Below are 21,898 nucleotides of genomic sequence, written 5' to 3'. Positions count from 1 at the left end.
GATTTGTATATTTTAGTCAGCTGTAATAAATGTCTGTCCAATCCTTCCATTCCACGACATCTACATTTTGTTTCTTACATTATGAGGGATAATATAAGCATTTCTGCATCAGATCAAATACACTGCTAGAGGTAAAAACCACATTAGAGATTTTAGGTCAGGACTTTTACAGCCAGAGTGCTGCACAGTTCTTCAGAAATAAAACAGGTTAGGAGTATTTTTGTATCTCAGCATTAGAAGTTGAAATAGGATTAACTTGCTGCATCAACTGTGCTGTAATGCTCTATTGTTCTATTGTCTATTGTTCTATCAATATACCATATAATACTTGAGTGAGATAAGCTATATGTAGGAATTCACATGGGCTGGATGAAGTAAGTGTTGGCTGTTCATAATTTGTGTTTTTCAAACAAACATATTGAACCTAGGTTGCATTTTAATTATACATAGTTTAAGCAAGTTTCATCCTGAAATGTGATTAGGTGAATTAATCACAGTTTAAGATAAACAGTATGTCTTCATTGCAATAACTTTAGATCAGTGAGAAATATAATGTTATTTGGACACCAAAAATAATATGTCAAAAGGAAAACTTGGTGAAAGTTTCCCATCACTGAAAGCTATGTGAATAACTGCCTTTTTCCATCATTTTTTACCATTCAATATGATTGCTTTCTGAGAAACTGCAGGCTTTGTAGTTATGCATTCAAATTGTTTTATTAGCTTAAAAAACATGGCTCAGAAATATTCTTACTACTGGATTTCATATCCCATTTAAAAATTTATGTATTACGTTTCTGGTGTAGAAAATGGTTTTGGAATTGTATACATTGCTGAAATGTGTCAAAAACTGATTAAACATTTGGAGCATATTTTAAAGTTTCTGTTAAACAAATTATCCAAATGGATTGATTTATTGTTTCTAAGATTTTATGGTTGTGTATACAGAGAACTAAAAAGTTAGCATGAAAAATTGTTAAATGCAACTGAATGCTAAGAATCAGTCATTAAGATATTAAATTCTTTAGCTTATATATACATCTTAACTTTAGTTAAACAAGAGAGTAGTCAAGAATACTTACCTTTGAACAACTTATCCAAGGTTCTTTAAGCAGCTCAAACTTGTGACCTATATCTTCCAAACAAGGCTTACAGATACAGAGGACCACCACCACCAACTAGCTCCAGCTCCATTCCAAGCAAAGTTACCTGGATTTGGAACTATGTTGCCATTCCTTCACTTACTGCGTTAAAATCCTGGAAATCTCTTCATAACAACACATGAACTGCAATGGTTCAAGTAGGTAGTTCACTAGTACTTTCTCAAGAGTGCTTAGGGGTGGGCATTAAATATTGTCCTAATGTTTGATGCCCACACCCCATGAAAGGAACGAAATAAAACAATTGAACTCACAACTCTATGTGATGTAAAAGTCAAACTATTACACGTGTCTGAAAAAAAAATTGAAGTGGGGTCTTATAATAAATGTGACAATACCTTCACAGATGAGAAGCAAGTCGTTGTAACTAAATCCCATTGGGCACTCACATCGGAAGCTGCCAATCTGATTGATACATACACCGTTTGCACAAATGCCTGGAATTTTTCTGCATTCATCGATATCTAGGGGTAATAATCAGATGCAAATGTTTCATTCATTCATTGAGATTTATGTTAAATACTTGGCTTCATCTTGATTGTGTGATTTAGTTTTATGAAACGAAAATTGGTTTTCATGAAATAAAAAAAAGTGATATAAGAACAGCATCAGGGTAAAATCAGACCGAGTTGTTTCTCATTTGCATATCTAATTTGAGGAACCAACCTTTTGAGACTCTTGCACTGTAACAGTAGTGTCCTTACCTCTAATCCAGGAGGCCCAAGTTCAGGTCCCACCTACTTCAGAGGTGTGTAGTAACACTTCTGAACAAATTGATGAGAAACTACCTCAAGGAAGAGCCTCCCGTGCTCAATCAGTGTCAGAAACAAGGCACCTGTTTCAGAACCCCACCCTTCATGCTCATCTAGTAGAGGGAGGCTTCTCAGCCAGTCCTTTTTTGTTGGCCTCTTGTTACTTACAGGCTGCTATCGAGGCTGCAAATGTCACCAGTGCAATCTATACAACTATGGTCATTTTATCATGTTCCTGCCTCCAGCTTTCATTCGTTAATTGAAGCACCGCACTCAATCTGATCCCACTCCAACTCTAGGCCATTGTACCTAAAAACATAGGTGACTGGAGGAAAAATATCAAAGAGATAAACATGAACCACGCAGAAGGGGCATTCCCATTGGTTTGTTTTCATAAAGCAGGTTTCATAACTTTTTGAAACGGAGGCAGAAATTGCTGGAAAAACTCAGCAGATCTGGCAGCATCTGTGGAGAGAAAGCAGAGTTAATATTTCAGGTCCAGTGACCCCTCTCCCCACAGGATCTGCTTCATTTCTCCAGCAATTTCTGTTTTTGTTTCAGATTGTCAGCAACCATAGTTCTTTGTTTTACTTTAGTGCATAACATTTCTTGTTTATTGACTATTTGCTTCTAACAAGCTATTTTGTTTATGAGTAAATATCTAATGAATTTATCTTTGAATTGGAAAAGAACATTGAATGAGACACAACAATAATATAAATTGTGCGATGTTATATTCAAACATGGCCAACTCATTGAATTACCGACTTTAAAGAAACAAATCAAAAGTTTGCTCTGTTTTAATGTTGCATGGAGCTAATGTCCCTGTAATTGCGAAACAAATGTGAGTAACAACTTCTCTATTATTTTGGGTCTGAGTCACCATCTGTGCTGGGAAAGACAACAGTAGTAAGCCTGTTGTCATTTTCACTGTGCCTCACAATGTCTGGAAAACAAGGTCAGGCTCTCAAGACTGTTCACCCACTCCCTCAAAATTCTGTAGTCATTCCATTTCAAACAAGTAATCTCAAAGGATTATCAAAGAATGATGTTGTTATCATGAAAGTGATAACAGATGAATAACATAAATCTAACTTCCCAAACTGTATATATTTTGAACTTTCTACAGTGCAAATTTAAAAATGAAAATATAATTTTATTCAAGTGAAAATGAATCAAATACCAATGTTTTTCCCCATGTCATTGTACCTTTTCTAAAGCCAGTTCTGCATAAATCCTAATTACGGTGCTTTCAAACCTCAGTACTCTGATTTTGACTAATAATCTCAGCGACAACAAAGGAGGGTGTGGATTACAGTGTGAATCTTGTGGGGCAATGTGATCTCTCAGCAGCCAGCTGGAAATCTGATGAGAGACCGGTGTTAACATCGATTCACACAAACACAAGCAAAACAGGCCACTAGTGAGGTCATTGGTGAAACCTTCCCCAAGATCAAAGCCCAATGAGTATACACCTTGTCCAGCAAGGTGGCCAATGAGACAGCACCAATTCTTGTCCTTGACAATGCCACCGAGGACGGCATGCTAGCGGGCAGAACAGCACCCCAGATTCACAGAGATCCCAAAGTCACAGGATCAAGAGATCTCAGTCACAGGAACACAGAGATCCCAGAGTCATGGAGATCCCAGAGTCACAGGATCACAGAGATCCCAGAATCACAGGATCAAGAGATCTCAGTCACAGGAACACAGAGGTCCTAGAGTCATAGAGATCCCAGAGTCACAGGATCACAGAGATCCCAGAGTCACAGAGATCTCCGGTTCATAGGATAACAGAGATCCCAGAGTCACGGGATCAGGAAATCTCAGTCACATGATCACAGAGATCCCAGAATTACAGGATCAAGAAATCTCAGTCACAGGATCACAGGATCCCAGAGTCAGAGAATCAAAGAAATCCCAGAGTCACATAATCACAGAGATCCTAGATTCACAGGATCACAGAGATCCCAGAGGTACAGGATTGAGGAGGATCCAGTGTTGGGTTTTGGCCATGTTGACACCTGTCCTAATGAATTGTTGTTCTCATATCTAAGATTGATTCCCCCAGCTACAGAAAATTCTATCCCAGACATTTGTTTTACACTTCACCTAATTGTAACCCTCCACTGAAATGAAGAAGATAAAATTGGCTTGGGTGTTAAAAGAACATCTGAATTAAGCTTTTCCTCACCTCCCTAACCTGTTCTTCCTCTCAAATGCAGCCCAATGGTATCAGTGTGGACTTCACAAGCTTCAAAATCTCCCCTTTCCCCACGGCACCCCAAAACCAGCCCAGCTCATCCCCTCCCCCCACTGCATCCCAAAACCAGCCAAGCCTGTCCCCGCTTCTCAAACCTGTTTTTCCTCTCAAGCACCTCCCAGTTGCAAACCATTTTAACTCCCCCTCCCATTCCTTAGGCGACATGTCCATCATGGGCCTCCTGCAGTGCCACAATGATGCCACCCGAAGGTTGCAGGAACAGCAACTCATATTCCGCTTGGGAACCCTGCAGCCCAATGACATCAATGTGGACTTCACAAGCTTCAAAATCTCTCCTTCCACGACTGCATCCCAAAACCAGCCCAGTTCGTTCCCTCCCCCCACTGTATCCCAAAACCAGCGCAGCTTGTCCCCGCCTCCCAAACCTGTTCTTCCTCTCACTAATCCCCTCCTCCCACCCCAAGCCGCACCTCCATTTCCTACCTACTAACCTCATTCTGCCTCCTTGACCTGTCCATCCTCCCTGGACTGACCTATCCCCTCCCTACCTCCCCACCGATACTCTCCTCTCCACCTATCTTCTTTTCTCTCCATCTTCGGTCCGCCTCCACCTCTCTCCCTATTTATTTCAGAACCCTCACCCCATCCCCCTTTTCTGATGAAGGGTCTAGGACCGAAACGTCAGCTTTTGTGCTCCTGAGGTGCTGCTTGGCCTGCTGTGTTCATCCAGCTTCACACTTTGTTATCTTGGATTCTCCATCATCTGCAGTTCCCATTATCTCTGATCTGAATTAAGCCTGTCCACAGATAAATTTAATGATAATTGGAGCTAAGGTTGTTTTTTGTTTATCCTCTGATCTACCCAGTGCTTGTTCTTTCAACTTCTTCCTTCACATCAAATCTGCAAAATGTAATAATTGGCATACATACACAATATATTCATGATGTGGAGGTGCTGGTGTCAGACTGGGGTGGGCAAAATCAGTAATCACACGACACCAGCTTATAGTCCAACAAGTTTATTTGAAATCACAAGCTTTCAAAGCGCTGCCCCTTTGTCACGTCACCTGATGAAAGGGCTGCATTCTGAAAGCCTGTGATTTCAAATAAACCTGTCGGATTATAGCCTGGTGTCATGTGACTTCTGGTGTTACACACTAATTCTGATACTGCAGAGGTCTGATTAACACAGATTTGTGCAACTGTTACAGGTGGGGATTAAACATGATTAGGGATCCAGATTCACTTTTTCTTTTGCTATTTATTCACGGGATGAAGGCCTCGCTGACCAGGCAGCATTTATTGCCCATCCCTAATTGCCCAGACGGCAGTTAAGAGTCAAACACATTGCTGAGAGTCTGGAGTCACATGTAGGCCAGACCAGGTAAGGATGGCAGTTTCCTTCCCTAAAGGACATCAGTGAACCAGATGGGTTTTTCCAACAATTGACAATGGATTCATGGCCATTGTTAGGCTCTTAATTCCAGATATTTATTGAATTTAAATTCCGACATCTGCCAGGGCAGGATTTGAACCCAGGTCCCCACAACATTGCCTGGGTCTCTGGATTAACAGTCCAGCGATAATACCACTAGGCCATTGCACCCCAAAATTTAAACACATATTCTCGCCAAATATTTTTAGAAAAATGCCAACAAAAATTAAATACCTTGGAAGGAAGATGTGTTGCAAGCACAAAATCTTTGTACTTACCAACAGGCTTCCCAGTTTCAAAGTCAATGGTAAAGCCAGGACCTTGATTTCCACACAGCAACTGGTATTCAGCTGGAACACACAATCATTTCAGTAATTAATCCAAAATGTACTATTTAAATCACTCATTTCATTCCAATAATCTATGCACATTTCTTCATGACAAACTGAGCCTAGGATTCCACAGCTTCTTCAAACAATCTGACCTTTCAGAACACTGTCAGAAATCCCTGAGAAGTGAGTTTGCGCTTTACAGCCAGTCAGTTCTAAGCATCTGGAGAGCCTGATAAATATATTGCATCAGACTTGGTTGAAAAGAAAAGTAGGATGCTAGTACACACTGAATGGAAACGAACGTAGCTCAGGGAAATTTGGAAAGGGATCTGGCAATAATGAGGTGGATCTTAACTTGAAGTCTAGGCAGGAGTGGCGTCAGGGCTTCCGAGAAGTTGGGATACTTGGAAGATGGGGTTTCCCACACTTCCTGCCAAACTTAATGGCAGGAATTGATTAGCATTTATTTCTTTCCATCTCTTTTCTGTAAGCAATCAGATTGGTTGGCTGACTGGCTTGTTGGTGTGAAGGTCTTAAGATCTAGGTCACAACCAGATTGTGGATAGTTGGGACAGCATGATTGAGAAATGCTGGCGAACAGGGGCAAAAGCCAGGGAAGACCAGCATCCAGAGCTAAGTGTCTGTTAGAGGTGATAAGGCAGATTGAGGCCTCGAGGAGGCAAGTCACTAGATTGGCGTTTGGGGACATCAGAAAGACTAGGGGGAGATCAAAAGGACAGAAGGGTCAGAGAGAACACTGGAAAGGAAGATGGGGGTGCCTGACAGCAGGAATCTAGTGAACAGATGCAGATCTGGCCACCACACCATAGGAAAGATATATTGGTCCTGGAGACAGTGCAACATAGGTTTAGAAGGATGACACCTGAATTTCAGGAATTAAGCTATGAAAGAGATTATACAAATTTGAGATAACAAGGTGTAGAGCTGGATGAATACAGCAGGCCAAGCAGCATCAGAGGAGCAGGAAAGCTGACGATTCAGGGCAAGACCCTTCTTCACAAATTTCTGAAGAAGGGTCGAAACCCGAAACGTCAATGTTCCTGCTCCTCTGATGCTGCTTGGCCTGTTGTATTTATCCAGCTCTACACCTTGTTATCTCAGATTCTCTAGCATCTGCAGTTCCTACTCTCTCATATACAAATTTGGCCTTTTTTTTTGAGAATTTAGAAGGTTGATGGGTAATCTGATTAAAGATTTGAAGATATTAAGAGTAAAAGACAGGGTAGATAAAGATAAACTGTTTCCACAGGTTGGGGATTCCAGAAGTAGGGGCATAGTCTGAGAATGTGGGCCAGACCCGTTCAAGAGAGATGTTACAAAGCACTTCTACGCACAAAGGCAACTTTTAGAAACTTTATTAAGGGAAATGGGCCAAAGGCTGGTGTTTGGAGTTAGGCCAAATCCCAGCTGTGATTCAGTGAATGATGACATTCCCTGGTGGTGTGGCGGTTAAGATTCAGTGCTTTCACCGCCGAGGCTTGGGTTCGATTCCCGGTCAGGGAATAGAACTTCTCTTGACGGGGGTGGCATGGTGGTTGGCACTGTTGCCTCACTGTGCTGGGGGCCTGGGTTCGATTCCACCCTGTGTGGAGTTTGCACATTCTCCCATGTGTGTGGGGGTTTCCTCTGGGTGCTCCAGTTTCCTCCCACAGTCCAAAGATACGCAGGCTAGGTGGATTGGCTGTAATAAATTACCCTTAGGATTCAGGGATGTGCAAATTAGGTGGGTTATATGGGGATGGGTCTGCGTGGGATGCTCTGAGGGTCGGTGTGGACTTGTTGGGCCGAAGGGCCTGTTTCCACAATGTAGGGATTCTATGGATCAGTATCTAGGGGCCAAATAACCTATTCCTGTTCTGATAACTGAATCCTGCAAGGAAATGGAAAAACATGCAACTCAAAAGGATGCATTGGTAGTGTTCTTCCCTCTGGAGTAGGAGGTCTGGGTTCAAGTCCCAATTGTTCTGGAGATGCATAATCACATCATTGTTAGCAAATAAGAAAGACAGGCTGTGATTCCTGGAACCAGTAGTCCAGCTTTGTTTGAACTGTTGTTTCAGGTCTTGGAAAGCTTGGCTGGTCAGAATTAAACTTCAAATGATGGTTAAATATCGATGCACACAACCTTGTTATAATGTTTAATTTGCCAACCCTCCTGCTGCAGCTGATTGGTTGTACCTATCATCTTACTCTGTTCAAACCAGAAATAAGCATGTTGAAGGCAGGATTCAGATTTTTAACAGTCTTTGGTTTGGGTCTTGGGTCCACAACTTTGTGACTCAAGAGTCTCAATGGAGCCACACATGACAGGGGCCACGGCCTCAAGTTTGTAAAATGCAACTTTAAGATGAAAACAAAACATAAAACTTCTTCAGACTGAGTGACAATATATGAAACAGGCAAAAAAAGCTTGTGCAGCCAGTTAAGAAATGGTTGGATGCCACATAAGGATCTCTGAAAGGATGGATTATGAATGAATGAATAGCTGCCTTCATCTATAATCTTCTGATCTTGGTGCCCCCATTTTGTATGTTAAATATACGATGCTGAATTGTGTATGGGGGCTATGGTTTATACAGAGTTCTTGTTCCTCTCTGTTTGGTCAAAGAAAGAGTAGGGCCGATCAGGGATAGCATAGGGAACTTGTGTGTGGAGCCTGAGGAGGTAGGGGAAGCCCTAAATGAGTTTTTTGCTTCTGTCTTTACGAAAGAAACGACCTGTGTAGTGAATGAAACCTTTGAAGAGCAGGTGTGCATGCTGGAATGGATAGAGATAGAGGAAGCTGATGTACTGAAAATTTTGTCAAACATTAAGATTGACAAGTCGCCAGGCCCGGATCAGATTTGTCCTCGGCTGCTTTGGGAAGCGAGAAATGCAATTGCTTCGCCACTTGCGAAGATCTTTGCATCCTCGCTCTCCACTGGAGTCGTACCTGAGGACTGGAGAGAGGCAAATGTAATTCCTCTCTTCAAGAAAGGAAATAGGGAAATCCCCGGCAATTATAGACCGGTAAGTCTCACGTCTGTCGTCTGCAAGGTGTTAGAAAGGATTCTGAGGGATAAGATTTATGACCATCTGGAAGAGCATGGCTTGATCAAATACAGTCAACACGGCTTTGTGAGGGGTAGGTCATGCCTTACAAACCTTATCGAGTTTTTTGAGGATGTGACTAGTAAGGTTGATGAGGGTCAAGCTGTGGATGTGGTGTATATGGACTTCAGTAAGGCATTTGATAAGGTTCCCCATGGAAGGCTCATTCAGAAGGTCAGGAGGAATGGGATACAGGGGAACTTAGCTGCTTGGATACAGAATTGGCTGGCCAACAGAAGACAGCGAGTGGTAGTAGAAGGAAAATATTCTGCCTGGAAGTCAGTGGTGAGTGGGGTTCCACAGGGCTCTGTCCTTGGGCCTCTACTGTTTGTAATTTTTATTAATGACTTGGACGAGGGAATTGAAGGATGGGTCAGCAAGTTTGCAGACGACACAAAGGTCGGAGGTGTCGTTGACAGTGTAGAGGGCTGTTGTAGGCTGCAGCGGGACATTGACAGGATGCAGAGATGGGCTGAGAGGTGGCAGATGGAGTTCAACCTGGATAAATGCGAGGTGATGCATTTTGGAAGGTCGAATTTGAAAGCTGAGTACAGGATTAAGGATAGGATTCTTGGCAGCGTGGAGGAACAGAGGGATCTTGGTGTGCAGATACATAGATCCCTTAAAATGGCCACCCAAGTGGACAGGGTTGTTAAGAAAGCATATGGTGTTTTGGCTTTCATTTACAGGGGGATTGAGTTTAAGAGTCGTGAGATCTTGTTGCAGCTCTATAAAACTTTGGTTAGACCGCACTTGGAATACTGCGTCCAGTTCTGGGCGCCCTATTATAGGAAAGATGTGGATGCTTTGGAGAGGGTTCAGAGGAGGTTTACCAGGATGCTGCCTGGACTGGAGGGCTTATCTTATGAAGAGAGGTTGACTGAGCTCGGTCTCTTTTCATTGGAGAAAAGGAGGAGGAGAGGGGACCTAATTGAGGTATACAAGATAATGAGAGGCATAGATAGAGTCGATAGCCAGAGACTATTTCCCAGGGCAGAAATGGCTAGCACGAGGGGTCATAGTTTTAAGCTGGTTGGTGGAAAGTATAGAGGGGATGTCAGAGGCAGGTTCTTTACGCAGAGAGTTGTGAGAGCATGGAATGCGTTGCCAGCAGCAGTTGTGGAAGCAAGGTCATTGGGGTCATTTAAGAGACTGCTGGACATGCATATGGTCACAGAAATTTGAGGGTGCATCCATGAGGATCAATGGTCGGCACAACATTGTGGGCTGAAGGGCCTGTTCTGTGCTGTACTGTTCTATGTTCTATGTTCTATGTTCTATAAGAAGGCTACTTTTTGTGTTGTATGGAGGATTAAGTTTCTTGGCTTCAAAGAAGCTTCGACAATGGAAGGGAAATACAAAGTACTTAGTTAATAAAATGTAAGTGAGTTTGTTTAAGATGTGCCCCTATTGACTATTGAGCACTGTATTTTGTGTAAGTTCCTTTCCGAGTTATATACTGATCAAAACAAGAACGAGCAAATCTAATGATATTGGTTAAAGCCAGTACTGTTGGCCAAAAAAGAGCTGTTCTGTGTAAATGTTTAATTCATTTTGATTAATTCAGTACACTTTGATCAAAATGGAAAGTGAACACATTTAATTAAGTTCATACTCTGTAATGTTTGCAGAATTCTCTTTATGTGTTGATGTATTGGGTTTCTATTGAAGACGGTGCTAATTTGAGGATGTAGCTGACAGGTGTTAATAGTCATAGACGCATGAAGGAAATAAATAACTAAGACCGTAGTTATCCATTGAAATACCAGCAACACCATTCATTTCAAATTACATCTTGACAGCTGGACTGCTTGAAGCATGAGCCCAATCTGTCATTTTTGTGCAAAAAAAACTTCTTATTTCTCTCTGAGACATAACTGAGACTCTACTGTCTACAAAATAATTATGCTTTGCCTTATCAGTAACTTCTTTTTCTATTAGCTCAAATGGAGAACACCAACTTTGTTTTTTTTTGCTTCTGTAACTCCATCAAGATTGTCTGTAGTCTTCAGTACTTGTTGGCAATATAAGGGAGGGCATGGATTAAAGATCTAATTCCTTAAGAATTTGTCCAAAAGGTACAGTCACCATTTTCCTACTGGGCTTTTCAGCAGTTTCTCTTGTGAAAGAGAAATGACTGGTGGTGGTTTAACCTGTGGGTCATCACACCTTGGGCAATGGGACAGATTGAGGAGGATAGTTCATCACAGTAACCTCAACTGGTGTGGAAATTGAACCCACACTATTGGCATCACTCCATATCACAAACTAACTATCCAGCCAACTGAGCTAAATAATTTGCCTATATAGAACCTACATGAATGGCCTGCTGTGTGTTTAAGCCTATATTAAAAAAAGACACACTTTTGACCGAATGTTTTACTTTCGTTTATTTAGCGAGTAACTAAGTGTGCTAACCAAGTGGGTAAGAGTAGTTATACACTCACATGTAGCAGGTGTTGGGCAAGGTTCACAAGGTTTATTCCAGCCTTTACCGACATTGTAAGAACAACAGCACATTTTTTTGGTTAAGTTGAAGGACAGCTCATTCTCACAGGTCCCGTTGTAGTGTCGATAGCATAAGCTCTTTCTCATGTCTGGAAAAAATTTAAAAATGGTATGAAAGTCTGGCATCATATCTAAATATCAGTTGAAATATTTCTGATCTTATACTTGTTGGCTGTCTGTTGATGGTAGAACATTTAGGTTGGACTTTACATCAATACATACCAATTTATTTGTACTTTTTGGCCAGACATTCAATCACTTCCTGCCAACATTTATGAATGTTAATATATCTGAAAATTCCAAGACAAGTACAAGTTTCTTTGAGAGCTCTGATTATAGGGTAAGTGATATAGTTTCCTGTCACTTCCTGTGAATACTAAAGTGATTTATCCACTATAAAGCTGTATCTGGTTGAATATTTTTTAATTCATTCATGGGATGAGGGCATCATTGGCTAGGCCAGCAGTTATTGCCCGGCCCTAATTGCCAAGAGGGCAGTTAAGAGCCAACTGGAGTCTGGAGTCACATGTAGGCTAGACCAGGTAAAGATGGAAATTTCTTTTCCTAAAGGACATTAGTGAACTAGATGAGTTTTCCCCCGACAATCAGCAATCAAATTTTTATTGAGTTCAAATCCCACCATCTGTCGTTGTGGGATTTGAACCCAGGTCCCCAGAACATTACCTAGGTCTCTGGATTAACAGTCTAGCGATAATACCACTAGGCTGTCGCCTCCCCATACTGTGAGTCGAATATTTCCATTCTGATTTCAGTGCTAAGTCTCTTAGGTTTGAACTCAAATGTTAGGAATTCCCACTTTGTCATTCTAATACAGAACTGGAGCTGGCTAACGGATTCTGGAATATATCTATAACTTTAAAGCAGCCTGTTATTGCATTTGGCTAGAGTAGGTAGGACTCAAACCCAGGTCTCCTGGTTCAGAGGTAGGGACACTACCGCCGCACTACAGAACCCTTCACAGATTTATGACAAATTGAAATGCAACAATATTGAGGTACTAAGGATTAAACAGCAGCCGACAAATTCACAGTGAATGAATTCACTCCCTCCCTCTCTGCCTCACTTTTAGGTCGTCTACAGCTCCTTTGACTGGCTCTGCATCTAAAACCATTCAGTCAGAAACATGGTGATTTCCTCATGGCAGTTAATAAATGAAAAAAAATTCCACTGGCGATTTGGTGATGGAAAAAAAATCTCTGTTGTGTGTCAGAGCACTTTTGGATATATTAAAAAAAATGAATTCACATCGAAGGTTTCTTGGTGCACTGCTACTGTCCATACCTCTGGACCGGGAGGCATGAGTTCAAGTCCCACCTGCTCCAGAGGGGTGTAATAATGTCTCTGAACAGGTAAGTTAGGAAATATCTGAACTAAATCTAATACTGAGAGGAGTTTCTCTTAATTCATTTTATCAGCGTAGGCCGATGCCGTGCTTCTCATGTTGACCAACACTGCTGATCTACAGAAGGTGCACAAACACGCAGCAGTCTAAGTGGCTGTGGCTTCTACTAGAAACAATTAGGCCAAACATTCCAGACTCCTGGTCGCTCCACTGTAGGTGGATTCCTAGCCAGAGGAATTATGGTGTTTAGCTGGAGTGCCACCCATCTCCATCTGGGTCTTACCACAGCCAGGCTGAGGAATCCTGGCCGTCGGCAGGAGGCGGGGAGTTGTTTGGAAACTGGCAGGAGCTGAAGGCCAAAGCTTCTCAGTCAGTTGATTGGGTGATCAATCTCTATCCACGGACAATGAAGCACAACCCAGACCTGCCCAGCTCTCTTCTTCTTCTCCCACAAAAGACACTCACCTACGTAGACGGCTGCTGGACAGGAGTGCTCCCAGTGTTACCGTACAGGGGCTGAGCGCTGGTCAGAAACCAGCTGGTGGCTTCCATGCTGTGATACCACCTGGTCCCATTGATCCTTGCTTCTGGGTTTGTCACAAACACGATCAACTCGCACCAGGTTTTCCCACCATCAGGAAAAGCAGCTGTTGTTAAGAGTTCCACTGCTCTGGAAGCTGCACCTTCACCATTGCTGGTTCGAGTGGCTGGCAAGGCAAAGGGCGTGGCCACAGTGGAGATGGTGCTGGGTAGCAAGGTCTGGTGGCTGTTGGCTGGGGGAGGACGGGGATGGAGGTTGCCACAGGAACCGGTCGGCAGGGAGACAGTGGATGGCCACCTCATGGCTGATGCTTGGACTCGACATTCTCCACCAGCTGGACGATGCTCGGCTGTATGGTGGAATCCCCTTCTGCGTGTCTCCCTGCTGGGATGGAATTTCACACTGGCCCCAGGATCCTGAACCTCCATTAGGAGCCTGCACTCTGGAGCATGAGGTGCCTCATGGCAATGCCCTCTGTGCTTCCACCAGCCACAGAGGTGATTCTTGTACAGTTGCTGCTGTACACCATCCACCTCAACTCTGGCGGCCACTGCCCAGTTACATCCTGATGTGCTACTGCTGCTGGGTGGTGGGGATCCCCACTGGAGGATCATCTATGTGGGAGTCCTCCAACGTGCCCTTGCGGGGGATCTGGGACAGAATGTGTTGCATGTAGCTGCCCCATATAATCACAGATTGCAGCGGTTCATGGACTCCCAGCCTGGCTGATTACTTTAGCAGCACTGTGGAGTCCATGGACCATGTGTGTACTGGTTTTGGTTGTGATCTCCCCCATGGGGCTGCTCCTGGGTCAGTCTTGCTATAAACAGGTCCAGGCAGAGGGCCATGGAGGGGATTGTCTCTGCTCATTGCCTGCCCAGCTTCCTCAGTTACATTCATGCCCAAGTATCATTGGATAGGAAACATGAGGTATCCATCAGTGCTCTCAATACCTTTACAGAGAGGTGAGGACTGCAGGGGATGCAATGCTTTAACTCTCCTTTGAACTATGTTTTAGTTTAGGTCCTTCTCCTTCTCGCTACCTCTCAACTGTGGTGGTCTCACTCTTAATGGGCTTGGATGTAAATTACTCAATTGGAAACATGGGTGATTTCATGGTGGTACTTAGCAGATGAAAAAATGCCATGGATGATTTGGTGATAGGAAAAATACAAATTAATTGTGTGTAAGAGCACTTCTTTAAGAAGACAAGAAAAATATATATTTATAGACAGAAGACCTGTACAACACAGTAGTAGTGTGCTTACTTCTGAACTAGGAGACCTGGGTTCTAGTCCCACCTGCTCCAGTGGTGTGCAATTACATCTCTGAACAGGCTGATTAGGATTATACTTCACAATGAGTTTTGATCAGCTGTTTCATTCCTTCCCTTTCTCATTTCATAGCTCAGTTTTGATGCCTTGTGAATAAACTAGTAAGACAAATTCCTGATTTCATAAACAAAGAGGACGAACAAGAAGTAAATTTATTGAAGAACTGACCAGACCAGTCAGACTACCAGGCCCTTTGATCTGTTGTTAAGTGATGCATCTACAATTGATGCTAATGGTAAAGGTTATGGTTATCTTTACTTGCAGAGTAAATGTGGAGTGTGTGCAAGTGGTGAGGATTAAAATTAATTTCAATTATTTCAACACACCAAGGAGGAATTTTATCTCTACTTGGAGCTCGTTTTCAAGAGAATAAAGATGCATTGTTCCTATTTGCGAGGACAGTGTCTGACATTATGCAACAACAAAAATAAAATGCCTCACACATTTCTCATGCAATTTGAAAAGTAAACACATTCAGAGTCTTAGAGCTGTAGAGCATGGAAACAGACTCTTTGGTCCAACGTGTCCACGCTGTCTAGATATCCCAAATTAATCTAGTCCCATTTGCCAGCATTTGGCTCATATCTCTCTAAGCCCTTACTATTCACGTACCCATCCAGATGCCTTTTAAATGTTGTAATTGTACCAGTCTCCACCACTTCTTCTGGCAGCTCATTCATACATGCATCACCCTCTGTGTGAAAAAGTTGCCTCTGAGGTCCCTTTTTAATCTTTTCCCTCTCTCCTTAAATCCGTGCCCCTCTAGTTTTGGACTCCTGCATCCTGGGGGAAAGACTCTGTCTTCTTACCCTTTTGTTAAATCTCTCCTATGTAAGTGTTATAACAGTATAGAAATACAATATTAACCAAGATTTTAACTCAGATTTTCTGACTGAAGCTTGTTGATAAGTTGTTTTATGTTTCCTATATACTCATGTTTGATCTTTAAATACTGTCAGACTTGTAAACTTCAGCTGTAACTAAGATATTATATGCATTAGAAATATTTTAGGGAAGGTTCAGAAGTACTGCTTTCATGAAGAACTGTCTGTCCTGACTTTGCTTCCTGAGATGACATTCATCCAGCTTCAGATAACTGGCACTGCAATTGAGACATTACTTCACACTTGGATGTGTTTGAGTAAGTAGACGATGAACCTGAAAAGTCAAGCAGGAGCACTGATTATCTCCTTGAACTACAATAGCAAAGCTTCAGCCCAATACATTAAATGGTGTGTGTTTTGGTTCTGCACTGGCTTTTGCACCATTTTCTTGAGAAAACTGCAGAAGAGAATGTTTTTTTTCAGACCATGTGTTCATATGGCTCACATGGTAAATTCACTAATTTTGAGGAATTAATGATCATTAAAACTCACCCATACAGTTGTTCCCACCATTGATCTGCATGTACTCTGGAGGACACACGCAAGTGTAGTTACCCAAAGTGTTGTAACATGTCCCAGGTCCACAGATACCAGGGTAGGTGACACATTCATCAGTGTCTGTGAAGGCACAATGGATTAATTTATTATAGGAATATGACGTCTATTTCAGTTACTTAACAATTGGTCTATGGTTACTACCCTCACTCTCCCATTACCCCAACCCTTTCAATCAATTGCCTTTGGCATTTTGTTTTAAAGACTATGCTTTCTATTGAAATGTTTGAAGTAATCCCCATTCCTTCAGCCACGTCTATACCTTACCTTCACAGATCCGGGTTTCATCATTTAAGTAATAGCCAGCCGGACATTCACACTGAAAACTACCGAAAGTGTTGACACAATTTCCACCTTGGCACAGTCCTGGCAGCTCCTGGCATTCATCAATATCTGAGAAACCAAGTAATAACAGAGGATCATTCCCAAGGGGCATCAACTCACTAAAACAGTGCCCACCACTCCATTCTCGATTGACAGAGTCCAATATCATTCACTGCCAGAAAGTGGATGGAGTTGCGTTCGATTTGATATGGGTGGTGGCATATTGCTGTGAGGCTACACCTTTTCAATTTTATCAGCATGAGATTACAATCATTTTCAAGAACAGGCTTCAACTGCATAATTGGGAGTGGCTCACAGATTTGATCAAAGCATTTCAGGGCAGCATGGTGGCTCACTGATTTTCTGCCTCCCAATGCCATGGATGCTTGTTCAATTCCAACCTCGGGCAACCAGCTGCGTGAAGCTTGCACATTCTTCCGGTGTCAGTGTGGGCCTCCTCCCACAGTCCAAAGCTGTGCAGGCTAGGGGAATTAGCCATGGGAAGTGCAGGGTTACAGTGATAGGTTAAAGGGGCAGGTTTGGGTGGGTGGGTCAGTATGGACTCAGTGGGCTGAATGGCCTACTTCCATTCTGTGGGGATTCTATGATTCTAAGTCTGATGTTCATGATGAAAGGCATTGTAGGAGAATGGAAATGATGCAATGGGCCAGAGTGCATGGCCCAAGGTATTGTGAGGTAGCATTGATGGTGATGGTGTGGGATGGAGACATGAATGCAATGGGAGCGGACAGCTATTGTGGTCAATGTTTGGACTCTAAAGCTGAGAACCTGAATACAGCACTGCAAAAAAGTTTAATGACTTCACGTGTGGTTAGTGACTCCAGCTTCACATCATTAGGTTACAAATGGTCCATTAACATCGGACACTGCTGAATTCACTAACCCTCATCCTTCACAAGCCTCTCATCAAACTCTATCAAATGTGAGTCATACATAGTCCCTTTTATTTGTTACCCTGAAGTACTTTGCTCTCTTGAAAGCCTCAAACTCTCACCTGTCTTTGTGCAAGCACTGATAAATATTAACTGTGGGAGAGAGAATACTGAAATGCACTGCAGCTGACTTCCAGACACACTCTCCTTGCTCTTACAGGCCAAGGTGGCCAACAATTGGAGGTATCACCGAACTGCAGGGAGGAATAGAGCATTACATTCTCCCAGCCCAATGTTAGCTATCATTGGTTTGGCCATGAATAAGGCTGAAATCACAGAGCATGGCGCTATGTTCTTACCCAATGCATCTACTCACGTTCCTCCTTATCCCACAATCTCTTTAATTAATAAACTGTTGAGGGTGTAAGTACGCACGTTTTGATTTTCTTCATTCCCTCAACCCAACCTTTAGCCTTTCATTTACCCAAGAACTGCCCCATGGCAAAGGACTATCATGGAAGATAAAGACTTAAGTGGAGCAAGAGAATTATGAAAAGGACACTTCATCGCTCAGTCTCACGCGTACGGCTGTCAGCTCAGACACTGGCACTTTGTGAAGTTCAGAGTAACACAGAGGTGGGATCCACAGATGGGAAAGTCACTGAGGGTGTGGGGAATAAAGGACTAAACATGTCCACATTACTTACCTTCTAAGATGACAGTGATGGGATTGGGTCTAAATCCTTCACCCCCTGGACAAAGTGTCTTGTATTCAGCTGTGAATATAAATAACACAGACATTAAATGTTGTAAAATTTGGGGAAAGGTTAAAGTGAACTCAGGATAATTTCCTGTCTTGCTTTGTGGTTATATGTAATCCAAGCTGAGTGTTTTAGAGTACAATAGATCAAAATATTGTGGTTAATTTTCATAAATCCAAAGGTGAAATCATTTCATGTTAGTAACAAGATAATAAAATGTGAGGCTGGATGAACACAGCAGGCCAAGCAGCATCTCAGGAGCACAAAAGCTGACGTTTCGGGCCTAGACCCGATGAAGGGTCTAGGCCCAAAACGTCAGCTTTTGTGCTCCTGAGATGCTGCTTGGCCTGCTGTGTTCATCCAGCCTCACATTTTATTATCTTGGAATTCTCCAGCATCTGCAGTTCCCATTATCTCTGATACTATTTTAACCTCACTGCGAAGCCTCTTCCAGGGATGCCTAACCTGAAGAAGTTACCCTCCTCCCTCCGGGCTCTGATGAAGGGTCTAGGCCCGAAACGTCAGCTTTTGTGCTCCTGAGATGCTGCTTGGCCTGCTGTGTTCATCCAGCCTCACATTTTATTATCTTGGAATTCTCCAGCATCTGCAGTTCCCATTATCTCATGTTAGTAACAAGTTAATTTTATATGAAATGATATTTTAAAAGGTATCGTAGGAATTTCTGGGGTCTGATGGGCGTACACCTTTTTTAGATAGCAGACAAATATTTTCAAACATTACAACTACTGTACAAGATGATTTCAACTCTGCCATGTCAGATTGGAACACTGTTCCATAATGATGTACAGCTGTTGTATCCCTCAAGATCTTTGATATCCAATTAGAATGTGAAAGCGAGTTTTGAGAAGATTTGTAGCTCAGGTTGAGGTTCTGGGTGTGAGTTTGTTCGCTGAGCTGGAAGGTTAGTTTTCAGACGTTTCGTCACCATTCTAGGTAACATCATCAGTGAGCCTCTGACGAAGCGCTGGTGTTATGTCCCGCTTTCTATTTATCTGGTTAGGTTTCCTTGGGTTGGTGATTTCCAACGCAGGAAATGACATCACCAACCCAAGGAAACCTAACCAGATAAATAGAAAGTGGGACATAACAGCAGCACTTCGTCAGAGGCTCACTGATGATGTTACCTAGAATGGTGACGAAACGTCTGAAAACTAACCTTCCAGCTCAGCGAGAAAACTCACATCTAGAATGTGAAACATCAATCTCCAGGCTCTTGGTTGTATGGCTAATTTTAACACTACTGAACTCTGGAGTTTCACTTTGAGTTAATTATAATTCCTGGTAACTAATTTAAATATGGATTTAAAGTGCTGGAGAAACTCAGCAGGTCCGGCAGCTTCAGTGGAGAGAGTCAGAGTTCATGTTTCGAGTCCAGCGACCCTTCTTCAGAACTGAAAGCAGCTGGAAATGGTAAACTGATAAAGCAGCTCTCCCTGTCTTTGTTTCAAGTCTCCAGCTTCTGCAGCTGTTTGTTTTATTTTAAAGACAAATTTAATCACATAAATGTATTTTTGATTTATTTCTATCTGGTCCACTGTAGCTGTCAGACCTGCTGAGTGTCTCCAGCAATTTCTGTTTTTCGTTCAGATTTCTAGCATTTGCAATTATTTATTTTACTTCTGAGATTATCCTTGTTAAGCCTCCCAGAGCCCGCCTCAGTTGATCTGGATCCTGTCTATGGTATGGTGACCACAATCACATGGAGGACTCTAAGGACAGGATTTTAAGGGTTGCTGTGGTCCCTACTCTAACATACGCTCACCCTACTGACTCCAGCTGAACAGTGGACTGACAGCCAACTGATGAGCTTGATCACTACTGCGTAGGCAATTTAATGCCTGATTTGGTAGGAGGACACTGAGTGGATGGTTGGCAGCTCTGTGATCTGAGTCTGCTACAACTACTAATAGACTCAGCCTTCACAGCAACCCAGATTAGTCCAAGGTCAGGGTACAAATAAAGTTGCTGGTCCTCCCCAGGCACCGATCAAATGCAGCTGGGAGTGGGGTAAGGCCTTTTGGCAGCCACTAGCCAGCCACTGAAGGGCCTCAATAGGTCGGGATTACACCTTCCTGATTCCGGGTTGAAGTTTAGACTGCTGAGTGACAGGTAGATAGGCGGAGGGAGAATATGAGCCACCCTCTTTCTGTTTCAAATCTGATGGCAGTGGAGCACGCAATCCGATCCAAAAAGTGGCCTAACCAAGGTTCAAAAGAGGCTTAGCGTAGCTTTTCATCTAGAAAGAAAGCCTCCTGCTTTGTTTGCCATATTTTTTCATGGCCTTTGCTAATCTGTCCATGCAACTTTCAGTAATTGAAGTATTTATACTCCCAGATCGCCTTGTTCCTCTACCACAGTGAAACTTGCATTTCCAAATAATGTGACCTTCCCATTCTTCCTTCCAAAATACACAACATCATTTTTATCTGTATTGACCTTAGTTTGTCAATAATTTTCCTGGGAATTTAGTTTGTCTTCCTGTAATTCAAAGCAGGCTTTCTTGGTGTTTATTATTGGTCTGTCTCATTAATGTAAAACGTGACTAGCTGTAGGTCTCGCACTGACCCTTGTTGGATGCCAATCTCTGAATAAGTACACTTCCCTTGCACTCTCCACTTTTGGTTTGGAAACCAGCCAACAAGCTATTTGGCCACTGTCCCCTAGTTCTACATTCACTGACCTTGTTCATTAATCTATTATGTGACACGTCGTTGAAGTCCTTTTAAAAATCAAGAAACAACTACTGCCCTGCCATGCGTCGACTCCCTTTGTTACCATCTCAAAAATCCAATAAGGTTTCCAGCACATTGTTTATGTGAAGACAGATAAAATACATTTGTTTAAATCCTCTGCCATTTTCTTATTCTTTATTATAGGGTCTATCTCTACTTTTGTGGGGCCACTGTTTACTTTCCATCTTTATTACATTTGTAAGTGCATTTTTAAAGTGTGTACATACTTGTATTGACATCAGGGCAAATTTCACAAGGGTTACCCCAGGCACTTCCCAGAGAACAACAGCAAGAGGCGCGGGTGACCCCAACGCCAATGTCCACACTGCACGAGAGGCCTCCATCACCTCGTTGGCCATATTCCAAGAAGCAGTTCCCAACACGAGTATCTACAACAAACAAATACAAGAATAACTTTGAAAAAACTTTTGCATCATGTAAAATTTATTATTAACACATTTATTACCTCATTTATTACGCTTTGATCGACGGCACACTACATAGCAAATTTTAACACAGCAGATCCTTGGCATGGGGTTTTAAATTATACAAATGAAGTTTAGGGAATTAGTCAAATGGATCAGCACAACTTCTTCAATGTGTTCACAATCTTCCAGTTATTAAAATTAATCTCCCTAAAAATGGAACACTATTAAACCCGCTGCATCAACTCCCTGATATGTGTATCAATGGAGTTAAATCTATTTTTTAAGGCGTTCAGAGCGAGACATAAATAATTCTTCCAGTAACAGATGTTATTCAGAATAATCAATTGTTAAAACAATAATTATGAGATGAATTGAGGTGATGTGACTTTAGAAATTGTTGGAGAAATTCTGCAGGTCTGGCAGCATCTACGGAGGGAGAAACTGAATTAATGTTTCGGATCCAGAGACACTTACTTTGATCAGAAGGGCCACTGGACCTAAAATGTTAACTCTGCTTTCTCCCCACAGATGCTGCCAGAC

At 42.4% G+C, this 21,898-nt stretch overlaps 1 protein-coding gene across 1 annotated transcript in view; it reads right to left on the bottom strand.

Annotated features, from left to right (window-relative positions):
• The window catches only part of LOC125450677 (fibrillin-2), a 343,642-nt gene that overhangs the window by 72,100 nt on the left and 249,644 nt on the right, over positions 1 to 21,898 (bottom strand). The window contains exons 37-43 of the mRNA XM_059642692.1: positions 21,158 to 21,319; positions 18,124 to 18,192; positions 16,467 to 16,592; positions 16,137 to 16,262; positions 11,462 to 11,611; positions 5,850 to 5,921; positions 1,499 to 1,624 (exon numbers count right to left, since the gene is read on the bottom strand). Coding sequence (XP_059498675.1) covers positions 1,499 to 1,624; positions 5,850 to 5,921; positions 11,462 to 11,611; positions 16,137 to 16,262; positions 16,467 to 16,592; positions 18,124 to 18,192; positions 21,158 to 21,319 — 831 coding nt within the window. The remainder of the gene's footprint in view (positions 1 to 1,498; positions 1,625 to 5,849; positions 5,922 to 11,461; positions 11,612 to 16,136; positions 16,263 to 16,466; positions 16,593 to 18,123; positions 18,193 to 21,157; positions 21,320 to 21,898) is intronic.

The sequence above is a fragment of the Stegostoma tigrinum genome, chromosome 3, assembly GCF_030684315.1.
Source record: "Stegostoma tigrinum isolate sSteTig4 chromosome 3, sSteTig4.hap1, whole genome shotgun sequence".
Classification (NCBI taxonomy): domain Eukaryota; kingdom Metazoa; phylum Chordata; class Chondrichthyes; order Orectolobiformes; family Stegostomatidae; genus Stegostoma; species Stegostoma tigrinum.
This window is presented reverse-complemented; position numbering and strand designations above follow the sequence as displayed.